This window comes from Cyphellophora europaea, assembly GCF_000365145.1.
Source record: "Cyphellophora europaea CBS 101466 unplaced genomic scaffold supercont1.9, whole genome shotgun sequence".
NCBI lineage: Eukaryota > Fungi > Ascomycota > Eurotiomycetes > Chaetothyriales > Cyphellophoraceae > Cyphellophora > Cyphellophora europaea.
In genome coordinates this window covers 413,081-426,473 of record NW_008481815.1, presented here as the reverse complement: position 1 = coordinate 426,473, position 13,393 = coordinate 413,081, and the positions used below count along the sequence as shown (strand labels likewise).

General features: G+C 54.2%; 7 protein-coding genes across 7 annotated transcripts; 1 reads left to right on the top strand and 6 right to left on the bottom strand.

Annotated features, from left to right (window-relative positions):
* Window positions 1–219: 219 nt before the first annotated feature.
* HMPREF1541_08629 (uncharacterized protein) lies at window positions 220–1,307 on the bottom strand (the record flags this gene model as incomplete). Its single annotated transcript, XM_008722948.1, has 2 exons — window positions 220–1,029; window positions 1,212–1,307. The coding sequence occupies 2 exons, from the start codon at window positions 1,305–1,307 to the stop codon at window positions 220–222; spliced, it is 906 nt and encodes a 301-aa protein (XP_008721170.1).
* Window positions 1,308–2,088: 781 nt separating this feature from the next.
* HMPREF1541_08628 (uncharacterized protein) lies at window positions 2,089–2,472 on the bottom strand (the record flags this gene model as incomplete). Its single annotated transcript, XM_008722947.1, has 1 exon — window positions 2,089–2,472. One exon carries the CDS (start codon window positions 2,470–2,472, stop codon window positions 2,089–2,091), a length of 384 nt encoding a protein of 127 aa, XP_008721169.1.
* A 674-nt stretch (window positions 2,473–3,146) lies between these two features.
* Window positions 3,147–4,916, bottom strand: HMPREF1541_08627 (pre-mRNA-processing protein 45; the record flags this gene model as incomplete). The annotated part of the gene is made up of 1 exon (XM_008722946.1): window positions 3,147–4,916. The coding sequence occupies one exon, from the start codon at window positions 4,914–4,916 to the stop codon at window positions 3,147–3,149; it is 1,770 nt and encodes a 589-aa protein (XP_008721168.1).
* A 482-nt stretch (window positions 4,917–5,398) lies between these two features.
* On the top strand, window positions 5,399–6,494 carry HMPREF1541_08626 (uncharacterized protein; the record flags this gene model as incomplete). Its single annotated transcript, XM_008722945.1, has 2 exons — window positions 5,399–5,699; window positions 5,854–6,494. The coding sequence occupies 2 exons, from the start codon at window positions 5,399–5,401 to the stop codon at window positions 6,492–6,494; spliced, it is 942 nt and encodes a 313-aa protein (XP_008721167.1).
* Window positions 6,495–7,309: 815 nt separating this feature from the next.
* Window positions 7,310–8,171, bottom strand: HMPREF1541_08625 (uncharacterized protein; the record flags this gene model as incomplete). Its single annotated transcript, XM_008722944.1, has 2 exons — window positions 7,310–7,921; window positions 7,971–8,171. 2 exons carry the CDS (start codon window positions 8,169–8,171, stop codon window positions 7,310–7,312), a joined length of 813 nt encoding a protein of 270 aa, XP_008721166.1.
* Window positions 8,172–8,913: 742 nt separating this feature from the next.
* HMPREF1541_08624 (uncharacterized protein) lies at window positions 8,914–10,196 on the bottom strand (the record flags this gene model as incomplete). The annotated part of the gene is made up of 2 exons (XM_008722943.1): window positions 8,914–9,270; window positions 9,381–10,196. The coding sequence occupies 2 exons, from the start codon at window positions 10,194–10,196 to the stop codon at window positions 8,914–8,916; spliced, it is 1,173 nt and encodes a 390-aa protein (XP_008721165.1).
* A 565-nt stretch (window positions 10,197–10,761) lies between these two features.
* HMPREF1541_08623 (uncharacterized protein) lies at window positions 10,762–11,997 on the bottom strand (the record flags this gene model as incomplete). Its single annotated transcript, XM_008722942.1, has 1 exon — window positions 10,762–11,997. One exon carries the CDS (start codon window positions 11,995–11,997, stop codon window positions 10,762–10,764), a length of 1,236 nt encoding a protein of 411 aa, XP_008721164.1.
* Between the last annotated feature and the right edge of the window lie 1,396 nt (window positions 11,998–13,393).

The following is a 13,393-nucleotide window of genomic DNA, read 5'->3' as shown; positions in this document are numbered from 1 at the left end:
CCGGTGTACATTCGCACCGCAAATACTTCATCATCGATGCAGGGTTCGACTTCGTCGTCGCAGAATCATTTGACTCCATAATATCGTTCGTAGAAGGGGCTGTGTACGCACACAACGTGGTCAGCAACTTGAAGGCGTCCCCTAAACGACCGCGTATCGCGGGCGACTTACCAGATATCTCCGTCTTTGGGCTCGCTCCAGTCGTCTAGATACACATTGTCAGTCAGCAACAACCACAGCTCGATAGTATCCGAGCAAAAGCAGAGCGGAGAAAAGAGAGGCACAAAGAAGAGAAGATAATGAGAAAGCGACACAGGGGGAAACTCCAAGAAACTCACACTCCGACCTCCTCGCCACATCCCTCGCAACCTCGACGCCCCCAAACTTCTCCGCCACAAATGCCAACGCCAGATCCATGCCCGCACTCACGCCGGCGCTCGTCCACACCTCCAGCCCCCCGCCCTCCTCTTTCGCTCGCCCACTGGTCTTCCCATCCTCAACATCACTCTTCGCCCACCTCGCGCCCCGACACCACTTCACACGGGGACTCCGCGTGCTCACATCCTCGAAGCGCAGCATGTTGGTGGTGGCGCGGCGCCCGTCCAGCAGGCCCGTGCGCGCCAGGATGTCGCTGCCCGTGCAGACGGTCATGAAGCCGAGGCTCACGCGGCCTGCGGATGTCACGCGGCGGATGAAGTCCAGGAGGGGCTGCACCGCCAGCGTTGGCTCGCCGCCATTGGCAGCAGTGCCTGTGCCTTCGTAAAAGACCCGACTGCCGATACCGCCAGGGATGAAGATTAGGTCCCAGGATTGGCTGTCGGCGAGGGCGTCGGCGAAGGTGAGGTCGACAGCGAAGCGCTGGTTGAAGGAGGCGTTGACGTCGGCTTGACCCGTGGCGCCGTGGACGTCGAAGTGGCGGGTGCTGTTGGGGGTGTTGATAAGTTTGGTGGGGACTGCGTCGAGGGTTTCGGCTGCGAAGGACATGCGCAAGGGCGCGTTGTAGGGCGGACCTGAGAGGATGTTGAACATCTGTCGGGCGGGAAGAGGGTTGCGGGTTAGTGTTTGTATTTGGGGGAGGGAGGGGCTTATGAGAAGATCGTCTCCAGGGGCATGAAGCAGGTACTGGGTGCAGGAGCGAAGATCGATCAAGATGTGGAATGTGTACATATAGCTGACTTTGCAGCCAGCTGCAAGCGAGACAGTATACTTACATCGAGCGGGCCGGCGACGTCGAGAAGCTGGAAGCCTGGGAAGAGAGCGACCAGGATACGTAGTGAGGGCCCTTCTACGGGAACTGGGAAGGACATTGTCGCCGGAGTATCAAGCACGCACAGTGAGACTGTCGAGGTTAGATCGGACCACTTCTGCCGAAGAGTGGGTGTGTTTCCATACTCGGTAGAACGCTGGCGTGGGAGCGATGTGGGATCGACCTCGTGCGGAATAGTTTGAAAGGAAGGAATCGCGGAAGGAGGCTGATTGTTGAAGTGCTCGGAGAATATCAGAAGGACAGAAGTCGCCAGATACTCGATGTCTGAGTCAAAGAATTCAGTTTTGTCGCTGTGAGTAATATATCGCCCACCGTCCTCGTTCGCAGTCGCTATACTCCAAGGGTCCGCTAAATGACACGCACGCCCTTCCGGAAGGCCAAGCAAGCCAGTGGTGGTGTATACTGTATCCGGTAGAATAGGAATTGTAAAGCTGCCTAAATAGATAGTAGTGGATTGTCAATGGCCAGTGGCATGGAGGAGGCTTGAATTTGCCGACGGGAAGCGAGCACAACTGAACAAGGCGGGGTAAGGCAACCACTTTCTCGGAGCAATTCCGTTCGAAGACAGCGCTTTCAACTTGGCATGAAATGAAGTTGTGCCATGGTGTTGGGACGTGAAGGTGATGCTTCTCGTTGTACTGGTTGTACTTTGTTGTTATGCGGAGGCCATCGAAAGATGTGAGCGGCTTAAACGTCGCCTGGGGTAAAAGTAAGATCGCAAGCTTCGGTCCCTTATTGTTGTGGGCATGTATACTCAACAGAACATGCCTCGGCGTAGCGAGCTCGACCAGGTGCGAGTACGCTTGATTGCGATGCATCATCTAAAGGGCCACCTTCTTCGACAGAACCGTCCGCTGACTTTTGAGCTTGTTCTTGCAGTCGGGATGGACAGCCAGGTTATCAAGCATGAGCCGGGGAAAGCCACGGTACAGCATGGTCATGCTGTGAGAAGGGTTGCTCCAGATCGTCTGCAGCAGCTGCTCCTGGATTGCATGGTAGCTAGTCATCAGCAGCCCGCGGTTGATATGATCTCGCTCTGACCTTGTGGTAGTCACAGGATGATGGACGGCTTCCAAACTGGCAAAACGTACCTCCAGGAAACGCTCTGTCCAAGAAGGTGGCTGCAGGATGTTATCAAAGCTGTTGAAAGATACTGCATCGTCTAGATGCTCCAATCCAAGTGCCCCCCTGACCTTGCCGGCCATGTGGCGCAATCTGCGACCATACTGAGTCACGACCTGATCGTCTACGCCGATGCAGTCAGCGAAGACGTGGTAAAGTGATGGGCTTTGATGACGAGGTGCAGACACAGCCCAGATGGCTGGCTGGCTTGGTATCGTGGAATTCGATGTAATCGCAGACCTTACCGGCTCCGTCGATTTTGTAGCTTGCTCTGACAACGGGGGAGAAGGACGACATAATAGTGGAGCAATGTATGTCGTCGCGGTCGGTCCTAAGGAGGATGGGGCATAGATGAGAAGAGCTAGCCAATGCTGCACGAAAGTTTTAGACTTAGGCTACCAAATGCTTAGGAAGAGACAGCGATCACCAAGAGCCGGCGATGCTCAATGCATCATGATGTGAGACCAAAAAGGATGACAAGGGTGACTCCGCTGGATGCGAGCACAATGATAATGATGAGGGTGGTCGTGACGATAGACACGACGGGGAATTTCACAGCAGTATCGCCAAGGCATTCTGCCTCTTGCGACCAGTGTTCGTGAAAAAATACCGTCGCCTTATATGGTAGAAGATCTGAGCAGGTTCAGCAGAGAGAGTCTGAAAGGTGTGTGCGATTGAGTGGGCTGATTGGCACTGGTGTTGATCCGAGAGGTGGTGTATGAGACTCAACATGGGTAGCAAGATCTAATCCAAGACTTCAGTCATCGTCCTCTTCAACCCGCGCCCGCTTCCGGTCCCTCTCTCCATCTCTGCCCTCGTCCGCTCTCTCCAGCCCATATCTTTTCTTCCCAGCACTGCCCTCTTTCTCTACTTTCTCCTTGGCTTCGCCGATCAACCCGTCAATACCGAACGGATCGTCCTTGTCACGCTCAAACATGACCGGCCCAGCCTCTCTTTCTGCCTGCACCTCGGCCCCTTTGAATCCCTGCTTCGCCTTGCCGAGGACGTCGAAGCGATTGGATTTACCAATGCGGTCCATCTCCCGCTCGCCGGCGCCTTCTTCGTCTGCATCATCCTGGTTGAGCGTCGGCCTGTAGATGCGGTTCGCGGCCTCCTGTGCAGCAAACAGCGGCTTGTCGTAATGCTGATCCTCGTTGAATCCGCTATCGAAGCCGGAGGACTGGTTGAATAATCTCGAATCATACATCGTTTCCTTGTTCTGCGTCGGTTTCGCCAGTCCCAGTGCAACCTTCTCGGAAATGTCTCGGTTCTGCTCTCGAGCCATCTGCTGCATGCGTTTTTCTGCACCCATACGCGATTGCCGGAGCTTGCGCTGGTCTTCATCACGCTTCTCGCGGCGAGCGCGCTCACGATCGCGGACAGCGCCGCCCTCAAAGTCAGAGCCGGAGCGGGAATCATAGGACGAAGCTGAGTCAGAACGTGACCTTGAGCGGCGCCGAGAATCAGAATCGCGTCGAGACGAGCCTTGACGTTCTTCGCGAGCCTTGCGTGCTAATTCACGCAGGTGGTCTTCCTTCTGCATCTTCTCCCTCTCGGCAAGCTTCTGTTGCATCTGGGCGCGTGATCGAACCTCTTCTCGTGCATGTCGGTCAGCAGTAAACAGCGCTTCGGCAAATTGTGCAAACTTGTCGTTGATTGTGACATCCTGGAGCGCTCGTCCATCGGCAGCCAGTCTCTTGTCCAATGGCACAGTATAGCCCTTCGGGTTTTTCCAATTACTGACGGGTGGTGGGATCTTCCAGGCCTCCTGGTCTTCGGCAGTCAACTTTCTGGGAGGACTGTGCATAACAGGCGGCGGCGGAGATGGCGGGCCACGGGGAATTTTCTTGTGCTTGAACTTCGGCGGTTCCATCGGGTCCTCTTGTTTCTGTACGATTTTGAAAATGCGATCATTCTTCTTCGAGGTATCTCCCATCTGGTTGGCGGGCGTGTAGCGCACAAAGGTAGGATCGTCTCGCTTGCCTCCCTTGACATTCTTCGGTTTCTGAGCCGCTACTGCACCAGACACCAGTTTCTCAAGCGCAGCTTTCGTTCGCTCGGTCGTATCCGCCACTTCGTCCTCGGTGGGTCTGTCTAAGCTGATGTCGCCTGCGTTCGCTTGTTGTCGTAATGGTATAAGATCCTTAAAGCTGGAATGTATGATCCTGTCATCGCCATGCCCTTGTCTCGCGATCGCGTCGTATTTGACCTTGCCCTCGGCATCAACCTGCAGTGCCAGCGCATTCGACGTCTTATTAGTGCCCTTCTTCCCCATATCGAGCGGATATTGTGCCACAGGCACTTCCGGAAAGGAGCCGCCATCGCCGAAGTCTTCTTGTGATCGTGGTCGCCATCCTGATCGCTGTCCGTATGGAGGGGGTCCAGTTTTGCGGAGGACAATCTGAGACTCATCTATGGCGCCCCGTCCAACTATCCGCGGTCCAGAGGGTCGTGCGTGCGAAGGAACTTCTTCGTGCTCGCCAGTGTATTTGGGCTGCGGCAGCGATGCGAAGAGCCCGGTCGCCATGGTGTGCGACTCGAGGTGAGGAATGTACAAGAGACGTAAGGATTGTGTAAAGTGCAAACCTGGGGAGTAGGCTCGAACATGGAACAAAATATCGAACTGCGTCGTATCGCTCAAAGGACCGCCGTAGCAGCGCCAGTCCGCTGCCAAGAGACCGGACCTTCACATCGCTTGAACTCGCATCACCTCACCTCCATGCCTCAATGCGGCCATTTGACACTCTCTGACTGCTCATTGTCTGTCCATCCTCCCCGGTTTCGGGGTCGCTGATTCATCGTGACTCTGAATCCATCCCATTCGTCGCTCTCCGCGCCACGGATTTCCCCTACACATAGCAGATCGTTCGGCTAAATCGCAAGCCGGCGAAAGCTCCGCTTCTCCAACAAGTTGCCCACGCTGACCCATTCGAGCGCTTTTATCAACAAAGGAGTTGATCTCAAGGTGTCAATCATATCCTGCATTGCAGCGTGGGCCGCCTCTTCGCAATGACGACGTCCCTGACCTCCAAGATCGTGCAAGGCACAGTCATCACCACCCTGACGTCCATTGGCGGATTTTTCGTCTGGACCAAGCACTGTGAAGCCACACCACTGGACCCCAGCACCGAGCCGCTTTACAAGTCTCCATTTTACTATAAGTACAACCCTTACAACAACTTTACGAACGCAGATGTTATCACTCGGCGCATCCCATTACACCAGCTTCGACCTGATCTGCTGGAGGATGCCCAGAATGGCGGCAGCAGGCTCGTAGAGCAATTTTGTGGCGCCATTTGGAGCGGATTTAGTAAGTCTTGCCTTGTCTCTGCGTGCGGATCTGCCTTGGACAGATCCAGACTCCGCCAAACCTCTCACTTGAAGCTACTATGGCGATGAGACGTCGTGCCCAACCCGCTCAGCACCTCGGTTGATGACTCCAAGACTTCTTCTAACTTTCTCAGACTACACTCCTCAACGCCTGATCCACAGCCGCAACAAGCCCGCATCCTCACTCCCACCGCCGCCTCCAGTATCAGACTCGTCTCCCATCCTCAACGAAGTCGCCGCCACCACTAAATCCACCTGGTCCAGCCTCACATCCTTCTTCTCGTCTTCACCTTCCGCCGCCAAGCCCAAGGACTCCTCTTCCACCACCACTCCCTCAACACCTCCCGAAGATCTCTGGGCCCCCACAGCCCTCTCCATCTCCACCTATCCCGCCGGCACCGTAATCACTAACCACTTCCTCGTCCTCGCCCGCACGCCCACCAGCATCCTGATCCGCTGCGGCGACAGCCCCCTCACCTCCCCCTACGAGCCGCGCGACTCCGACGGCCTCTTCGAGATCAGCGCCACCACCAATTTCGAAAAGGGCTACGCAGAATTCCAGCTCAAATCCGTTTTCTTCAACGGCACGGAAGCGAACAAGGGTGCCACCAGCGGGTTAGGACCTACGATGTGGTGGCTGCATCAGCAGTATGCGAAGATGTGGATGGAGAGCGCGGTGGGGAAGTGTCGGTTGAAGAAGTTCCGCAGCGTAGATGCGCAGAAGAAGATGTGGGAGGAGGAGAAGAAGTTGGAGCGGAAATCAAAGGAGGCGTGAAACGAGAATAAAGGAATGAGTGACATTCGATTTGTGGTGTGCGAAGACTTCTAGGTGCCTTTGGCTTAGCGTGGCTTGAGCCAACATCTATATGTACATTCGGGGCATGTAGTAGTGGCCATCTGGTTTGCGGAGCTGGCACGGATTCAAATCTATATTTTTCATCCCATCCATGATGCCTCAGGTAGCGAGAAAGAGAGAATCGGAAGTGGGGGTAAAAGCCAACGCTGGTAGTGATGACCACGCAAGCCGGGCGGAGTTTGGTTGTTAGGAGTCCCAAGTCAATCAGCTGTCGACTGTGCGATGTTGAGATTTTGAATTACAAATCCATCCCAGCTTTACGGATGGATTCCCAGTGACGAGGGGTGCTCAGGCTCATGGCGACAATCATCATCACAGTAGCCGTGAAGCAGTGGTAAACAGGGGCTTGGCCTATGGTAGATATATTGGGGCAACCCCAGTCCATTGTTTCAGCGGCTGTCCAAGTCTCTGGTTGTGTTGCTACCGCTGCATCATATCTGGTGCCATTGATCTATGCCATCCTAATAGTCGACAGGATACGGAGCACACCAGGGGCAACCAGGTGACGTTATCGTAGATGCCTGGGCAGTGGCCTTGTGGTACCATAGCCAGCTTCTGTCAAGCTCCTGATACCTTCTCCCCTGAAGGAGTTTTGGCGTCCAAACCTTGCGGAGAGACTGCCTCTGGTTCTCATCCTCGCTTGAATTCTGATTCAATTCGGTTGTCGATATCAATCGATCCTTGTCATCGTTTGTCCTTGTGTTGGCTATGTCTGACTTCGTGACTTCATTTGCTCAGGTGGGAGCTCTGACATAGTAGTGATAGCCACTGGTTGGGTGCCGCTCCCAAGCTCCATTTCCAAGTTCGCCCATGACGAAGTCGTTCTGCTCTCTCAGAGTCCAGCTGCCATCCAGCTCTTTGCACCAAAACTGTGGGTTGTTGCTCGGCTTGTATGGAATGAGCTGATTATTGGCGGGAACAGACATACCCATCAAACTGGCAATCTGAGCATTCTGAGCGGCGATCTCGGCCGGAGTCGAGCCCACGAAATACATCGGAGCTGCCGGAGCCTGGGCCAAGACAGTGTTCTGAGAGATGTAGTAGGCGGCTTGAGCTGCAGCAGTGTTCCATCCTCCACTAGGCCATCTTGCGGCAGGCCATGCACTTGGAGCCGACCAAGAGGCGGGCCAGGTTTGGATCGGGGCTGCATAGTACGATTGTAAGTATTTGTATGGATAGGAGTATCGAATGCGGTAGGAGTAAGTACTCGGATAAGAAGACGATGGGCTGTAGTAGTAGGGGTACGAAGGAGAAGAGGTGTAGGGCCAACCTGTAGTTGCAGGGGCAGTGGCGCCGTAGTACTGGCCGTTCGAGTAGTAGTAGCCAGCAGCCTGGGTGGCATTACCCTGTAAGATTGTGAGTGAGGTCCGCATGAGTTTGTGCTTGAGCGCTTACCGACCAGTAGTACGTCGCTTGCGAGTTTGGGAGGTTGGCATAGTATGCTTGAGAGGTTGCGGGTGCCTGCAGTACCAGTTCGTAAGTCGGAGTGTACATGTGAGTCTTTGGCCAATCTTCCACTCTCTCCCAGTGGCCTGCGCCAGGGTCGTTGCGAGTGCTGTGAGTCAAAGAAAGGTAGTCGTAGTACGGCAGAACCATCTTGGGCGATTCGCGAGGGTTTACTGATGGGATTGAAATGGAAGTCGTGGATGAAGATATGGCATGATGAAAGGTGCGACACCGCAAGGTGCGAGGTGGAAGTTTTGCAAGAGGTGACTGGCACCCGCAGCAACCGCAGGCAGGCGTGTCACACGAAAACTTGGGCAACAATTGACTCTTAACTCACCTGCGCATACGAGTCTGGCATCCAAGTGTAGCTTTCCGGAAGATTGAAGTAGATATCTCTTGCGGGTGGCGCCGCGAGGTGTGTAGCTTGACCCCATGGCCAGCTGCCACATGAGAAGCACATTCTGCAGTTGTACTGGGGTTTTGTAAGGGTTTGAAGATGGATTGGTGGGTCTCGTGGTGATAGATGGAGTTTGTGTCAGATGGAAAGGTGGTTGCCGGGGCGGTGGAAGGAGATATATCTGTTTGATCAAAGGACATCGAGTGAATGCAAGCGGCAATCCCTGCCGTCATCAATTCAACCGAACTTCCGCTGACTTGGATTCGAGGGCTGTGACATAGTCCATATTCACGGCGAGCGAGAGGTGCTTAATGGCTCTCAGACGTCATCAACCGCTCTCAACAGGCGATACAGTGGCTTGCTGATGCTTCACATTCTTGAAACCATCCAGTGCTTTTGCTGGTACCACTCTGCTTCGTGAGCTTCTACCTACCACGCCTGACAGCGGTGCTAACGATACCCATGGGCCGTCATCTACTGGTAGTCCGACTCCCTTCATAGCTCAACGTCGTACTTGTAACAGAATGGACCTCCCGTTGTTTTCATCAAGTCGGCGACTTTAATTACGCCATATGGCGCTCCGAGAACGCCCCAATCTGGCATGCACGAGTCCAGATACACCTTCGCACTTGGCGGCTGGTTAGCTGCCGTCTCTGTCCCCCATAAAGAGTCGGCAATGTCCGGATGACGCAGTTGCCATGAGGTGTACATCAGATCCAGCATGCCATGAAGCGGATACCAGATCGGGTCCTGAGCAGATACGTATATGTTGGACGCTACTGCTGAACTTCCGAGAGTGAAATGCGCACCGGAATGCAAGCCCAAGTCTCCCTCACCAGGGGAGCCATTGAGCTAGCACTATGTCAGCAAGGAAGATATGGTGGATGGTCATGCAGGTCTGGAATTCAAAGGTCATGAAGGAAAACAAATAGGGTGTTTGGAATTCATATGGTTAAACTCACCAGGCAATCAAAGTTCTCCATGCTATCAGCTTCGAGTGCTTCCTCAAGCGCGGTGTGATTGGTCCACTTGCGAGCTACCCATTCGTTCAAGTCCCTGGTGAGGCAGTGCGAATGTTTCTCAAAAGCATTGGCGGGCAATGGCTTGCCTTCGATAAGATTGTTGATTGGAATAGGCTTCATAGTGGCCTTGAAGCCAGCAAATGGGCCGCTGAAGACACAGCCTCCGCCACTTCCATGGGGAACTGTGAGCTTCGGCCCAAAAACTGTGGGCTTGCGTCCTCGAGGCTGGCCGTCGCCCGACATGGAGAATCTCGAGCCATCGAACACTGGACTTGTGTGTATGTCGTTCGCCGTCTCAGGCCAGTTCCAGTATGGAAGAGTTCCCTTGTAGCCACATTCATTCCGAAGCTCTTCTTCAAAGAGCCATAAGAAGTATCGGTGCCAGGTCAAGAAGAACCCATTGAGGTGCACTTCGCGCGTACGATTGACATGAACGATAGCATAGTCCATGAATCTGTTGCTCGCAGCAGGATAGCGGATTTGGTCAAGTTGTGACGGCTTTCTAACGAGACACTTGATGGCATCGGTGAAGTGCTCTCGCTCCTTTGGTGCCAGACAGCCGAAGTCATGTCGGATCCGCATTTTGTCGACAGTGCATGCTGCACGGTTTGTATCTTCCCAACTGGCATCGTCCCATCTCTGTTCGAGATGAGCGTCATGAGGCAGCCCAAGGCCGAAAGGTGGCAGACTCGTTACAGCTATAGCGAACGGGGTACCCAAAAAGCTACAGGTGAGGATAACGGCATGTTTAGCCATGTTGAAGTACCAGATGAGCTCACTAATGGTGATCCTAAGAGAATGTTGCCGAAAGTGCGGTTGGGTGATTCTGTTGGGATTGGAAAAGGACAGGCGGCGGCATTGTTGATTTATCCGGAGTTCCATGCTGTCAGGCAGGAGCTACTGGTGCATGAGCGGCAGGAAGCGCGGGACGTCACCTTGGGACACTCTTACCCTCGAAACATCGCCCTAGGGTTTGCGTTGCCTATTACATCCTCACTGCCATGTCTCCAAGCTGTTGAGGCAAGATCGTCACTGATGCACGACCTGGACGACGGGCTTCATCTTTCTGTTCAAACTACATTTCGAATTTGGGCTTGTTCAGAGGACGACAACGATGAAATCCGCTGTCGAGGCAGTGAAGAGCCTGATGGAACCTCCAAGCCAGCTCTCATGCTTCCGTGGGAGCGATCAGGGTGCATTGACGCCCCTAGCAGTCGCACTTCCACAACGTGGGATGATCTGCAGGGCCTAGAAGCAATGCTAGTGACGCTGGAGATACTCACCGGCAAGCAGAGGCTTCCATACCGATGGATGGCGAGATTCAAGCGCGACATGCTGAGGGTTCAAGCGCCGGTTCAGGATACGCATGGGCCCAACGTATAACGCCATCCTTGGCGTCCATCACGGTCGCGAAATGCGTTGTTTCGTTCGTGGTTGGCCAATCGCACACCCACTTGATCGCATCGTCCTGTGAGATGCCAAACAAGCCCCTCGAACTCCTGGTCGAACGTCCGCTCGCCCGTCTCGCAACAGTTCTCCATTTCGCAGAGACACATTCCGACCTTTCTTTGCTGTCTTCGACAAGTTCTTCCATGGCCTTCATGCGGGCCAGCTGCCCCGAGTGGGCACCCGCGGGCGTAGGATCCTTCCCAGTGTTCGTATCTTCAAGGTCATGATTTGTGGCAACAAGAAACCCATCCTTGTCCCACCTGATGTTTGCTGTGGCGAAGTCCTTCTCTACTGCGACTGAATGTGAGCCATCGCAGAACACCAGGTAGGCCGCAGTAGTGTGAATCAGCTGGAAATCCAGCTCGATCTCGGCCAACTTCTTCGGTTCGAGGGTTACCGGCTTTCGGTCATCGTCGAGAAGATATTGCCGGAGAACACTGGAAATACTCTGTCTGTAGCCAAGCAGTACCGCTAGATGATGTGCGTAGAATCTGATGTGGCCCCAGCGCGTATGCGCATTGTGTAAAGCTCGGAAGTTTAGACTCATGCTCAGGCCAGGTCTGGCTCCGGTGAGAACGCCCACGAAGCCCACATACGTTATACTGCTCGCGATCACTTCATCGCTACGGTCGCTTCCATCAGGTTGAGGCCTCTCCCGTCTTCTAGAATCCGATCGGATAAAGTCGAGTTGCACGATTACATCTCGTAAAGGATCCATGCCCCAATCAAGGGTCCGCAGATGCCAGATTTTGCCGATATCGGACCTGACAGTACTGCTCGTGCAACCCATAAGAAGGTCCAGTACAACATTTAACGCCACGAGCAGATACATGTCCACGCCAGTTACCTCACAAATGCCTCGCAGCTCTGCTGTTTCAACAGGTGAATACACACCTCTAAGCATGAGACGAGCAAGGGTGTTGACGGTGCCGTGACGCTTCTCCGGAATGCCCAAGTCCGCCAGTAGCTGGTTGAATAGTGGGGTGATTGATGCGATCTGAGGGATGTACTGCCGAGCGAGCTCCTTATAGCGCTCGCGTGGGGGTAATGAGAGGTCTATACGGTGGACTGGGACGTTGGTCGGAGGGACATGAGATCGTGGCGCCATCTTGCATCAGGCGTCATAGGGGTTTGTAATGGCATCGATTCCTCCCGCGCGCTTCGTAGGTGGTCACAGTGACAAGCACTGGACAACGGTGATGTGTGATTGTTACACCACCTAGATGCACCGCAGCAGACTGCCAGATTGCCAGATGACATCTGAAGTTGGGAGAGTCTAGATCTGGGGGCCCGTGAGAGCGGCAGATTGCCGAGGCGCAGCGGAACAGGCAACAGGGACACAGCTGTCAAGTACTGTGGAGGAAGGATGATGCAAGGCAGATTCATGCCAAGACGGACGCCTTCTGACGTCATTTGACCGCACGCGGCGCCTGGGTAGCGATATTCTTCGAGACCTAAAGATCCTGTTTAGCTGAAGCTGGGCAGATCCCCCCTTTCCATTGTTCACGATCTCTGCCGCGCCTAGGTATGTCGCTGTTGCGAAACAGGTTGCCGCCTGGCCTGAAGTGGAAGCCTAGGCTTGCTACCTAGGCTTGCTACCTAGGCTTGCTATCTAAGCTTGATACTAAGCTTGTGTACATCTCTCACTTGATCGATGGCTATTAGGCAGCTTTCACGAATAGCATGTCAGTTCATCCTGAATGTAGTGGCAGGGGCTAGTGTATCGGGCACACAGCCATAGCAGGCGCTGACCGCAACACCGAGTGGCGCCTTTCCCGACGCAGGAGAGTTACCATCGCACTCGACTAACGCCAGAGGACAGAAGTGAGGGGGTCTGCAAGATCCTAGGCCAGTTACTCGCTCTTTGTGGGTGGCTCGTGAGGTCGCCATGTACTCCCTGCGACGCTACTCGCAGAGCTGTGATAATCACCACATCAACCAGAGCTCCTCATCGGCAGGCTATAGCTGCCCCAGCGTCAGATCCCCGCACTATTCAAAGTGCGGTCGCTGACGGAGCGGACTCTCTGTGCCGGCGATTAATCCTAAACTCCGAATCTTCCCTGCTCCAGACCTTCATTGACTGATGTCCAATCTGCACGAACGAAAGCGCATGATGCAGCTCAGTTACTTGCCGCCGGAGGTTCCGTGTCCTCGATGGTTGCTGATTGCTGGTCAGTGAAGAGTCCTTCGTGGCAGAATGTAGAGATTCTCTGTGTCCATCGACATTTGATTGCACCCAACGAAGCATTAGTGTGAACGCTACAGGTTCGAGGGCGACATCTCACAGGCCTCCCTATCACTCTTTCAAGGCGAGTGTTCATTACTTGAACGGTGTGCTGATGGATGGAGTCACACATCAATGCTGCCGAGCAATTGACATAGCACAACATCCTGTTCACTCTTCTATGATCACTACACCCATAGACAGGCCGTCAATGCACTATCACTAGGCTGTCTTCTGCCTGGCAGCTTCTTTTGAGCACCAGCACCCCCCATGCTTCTTT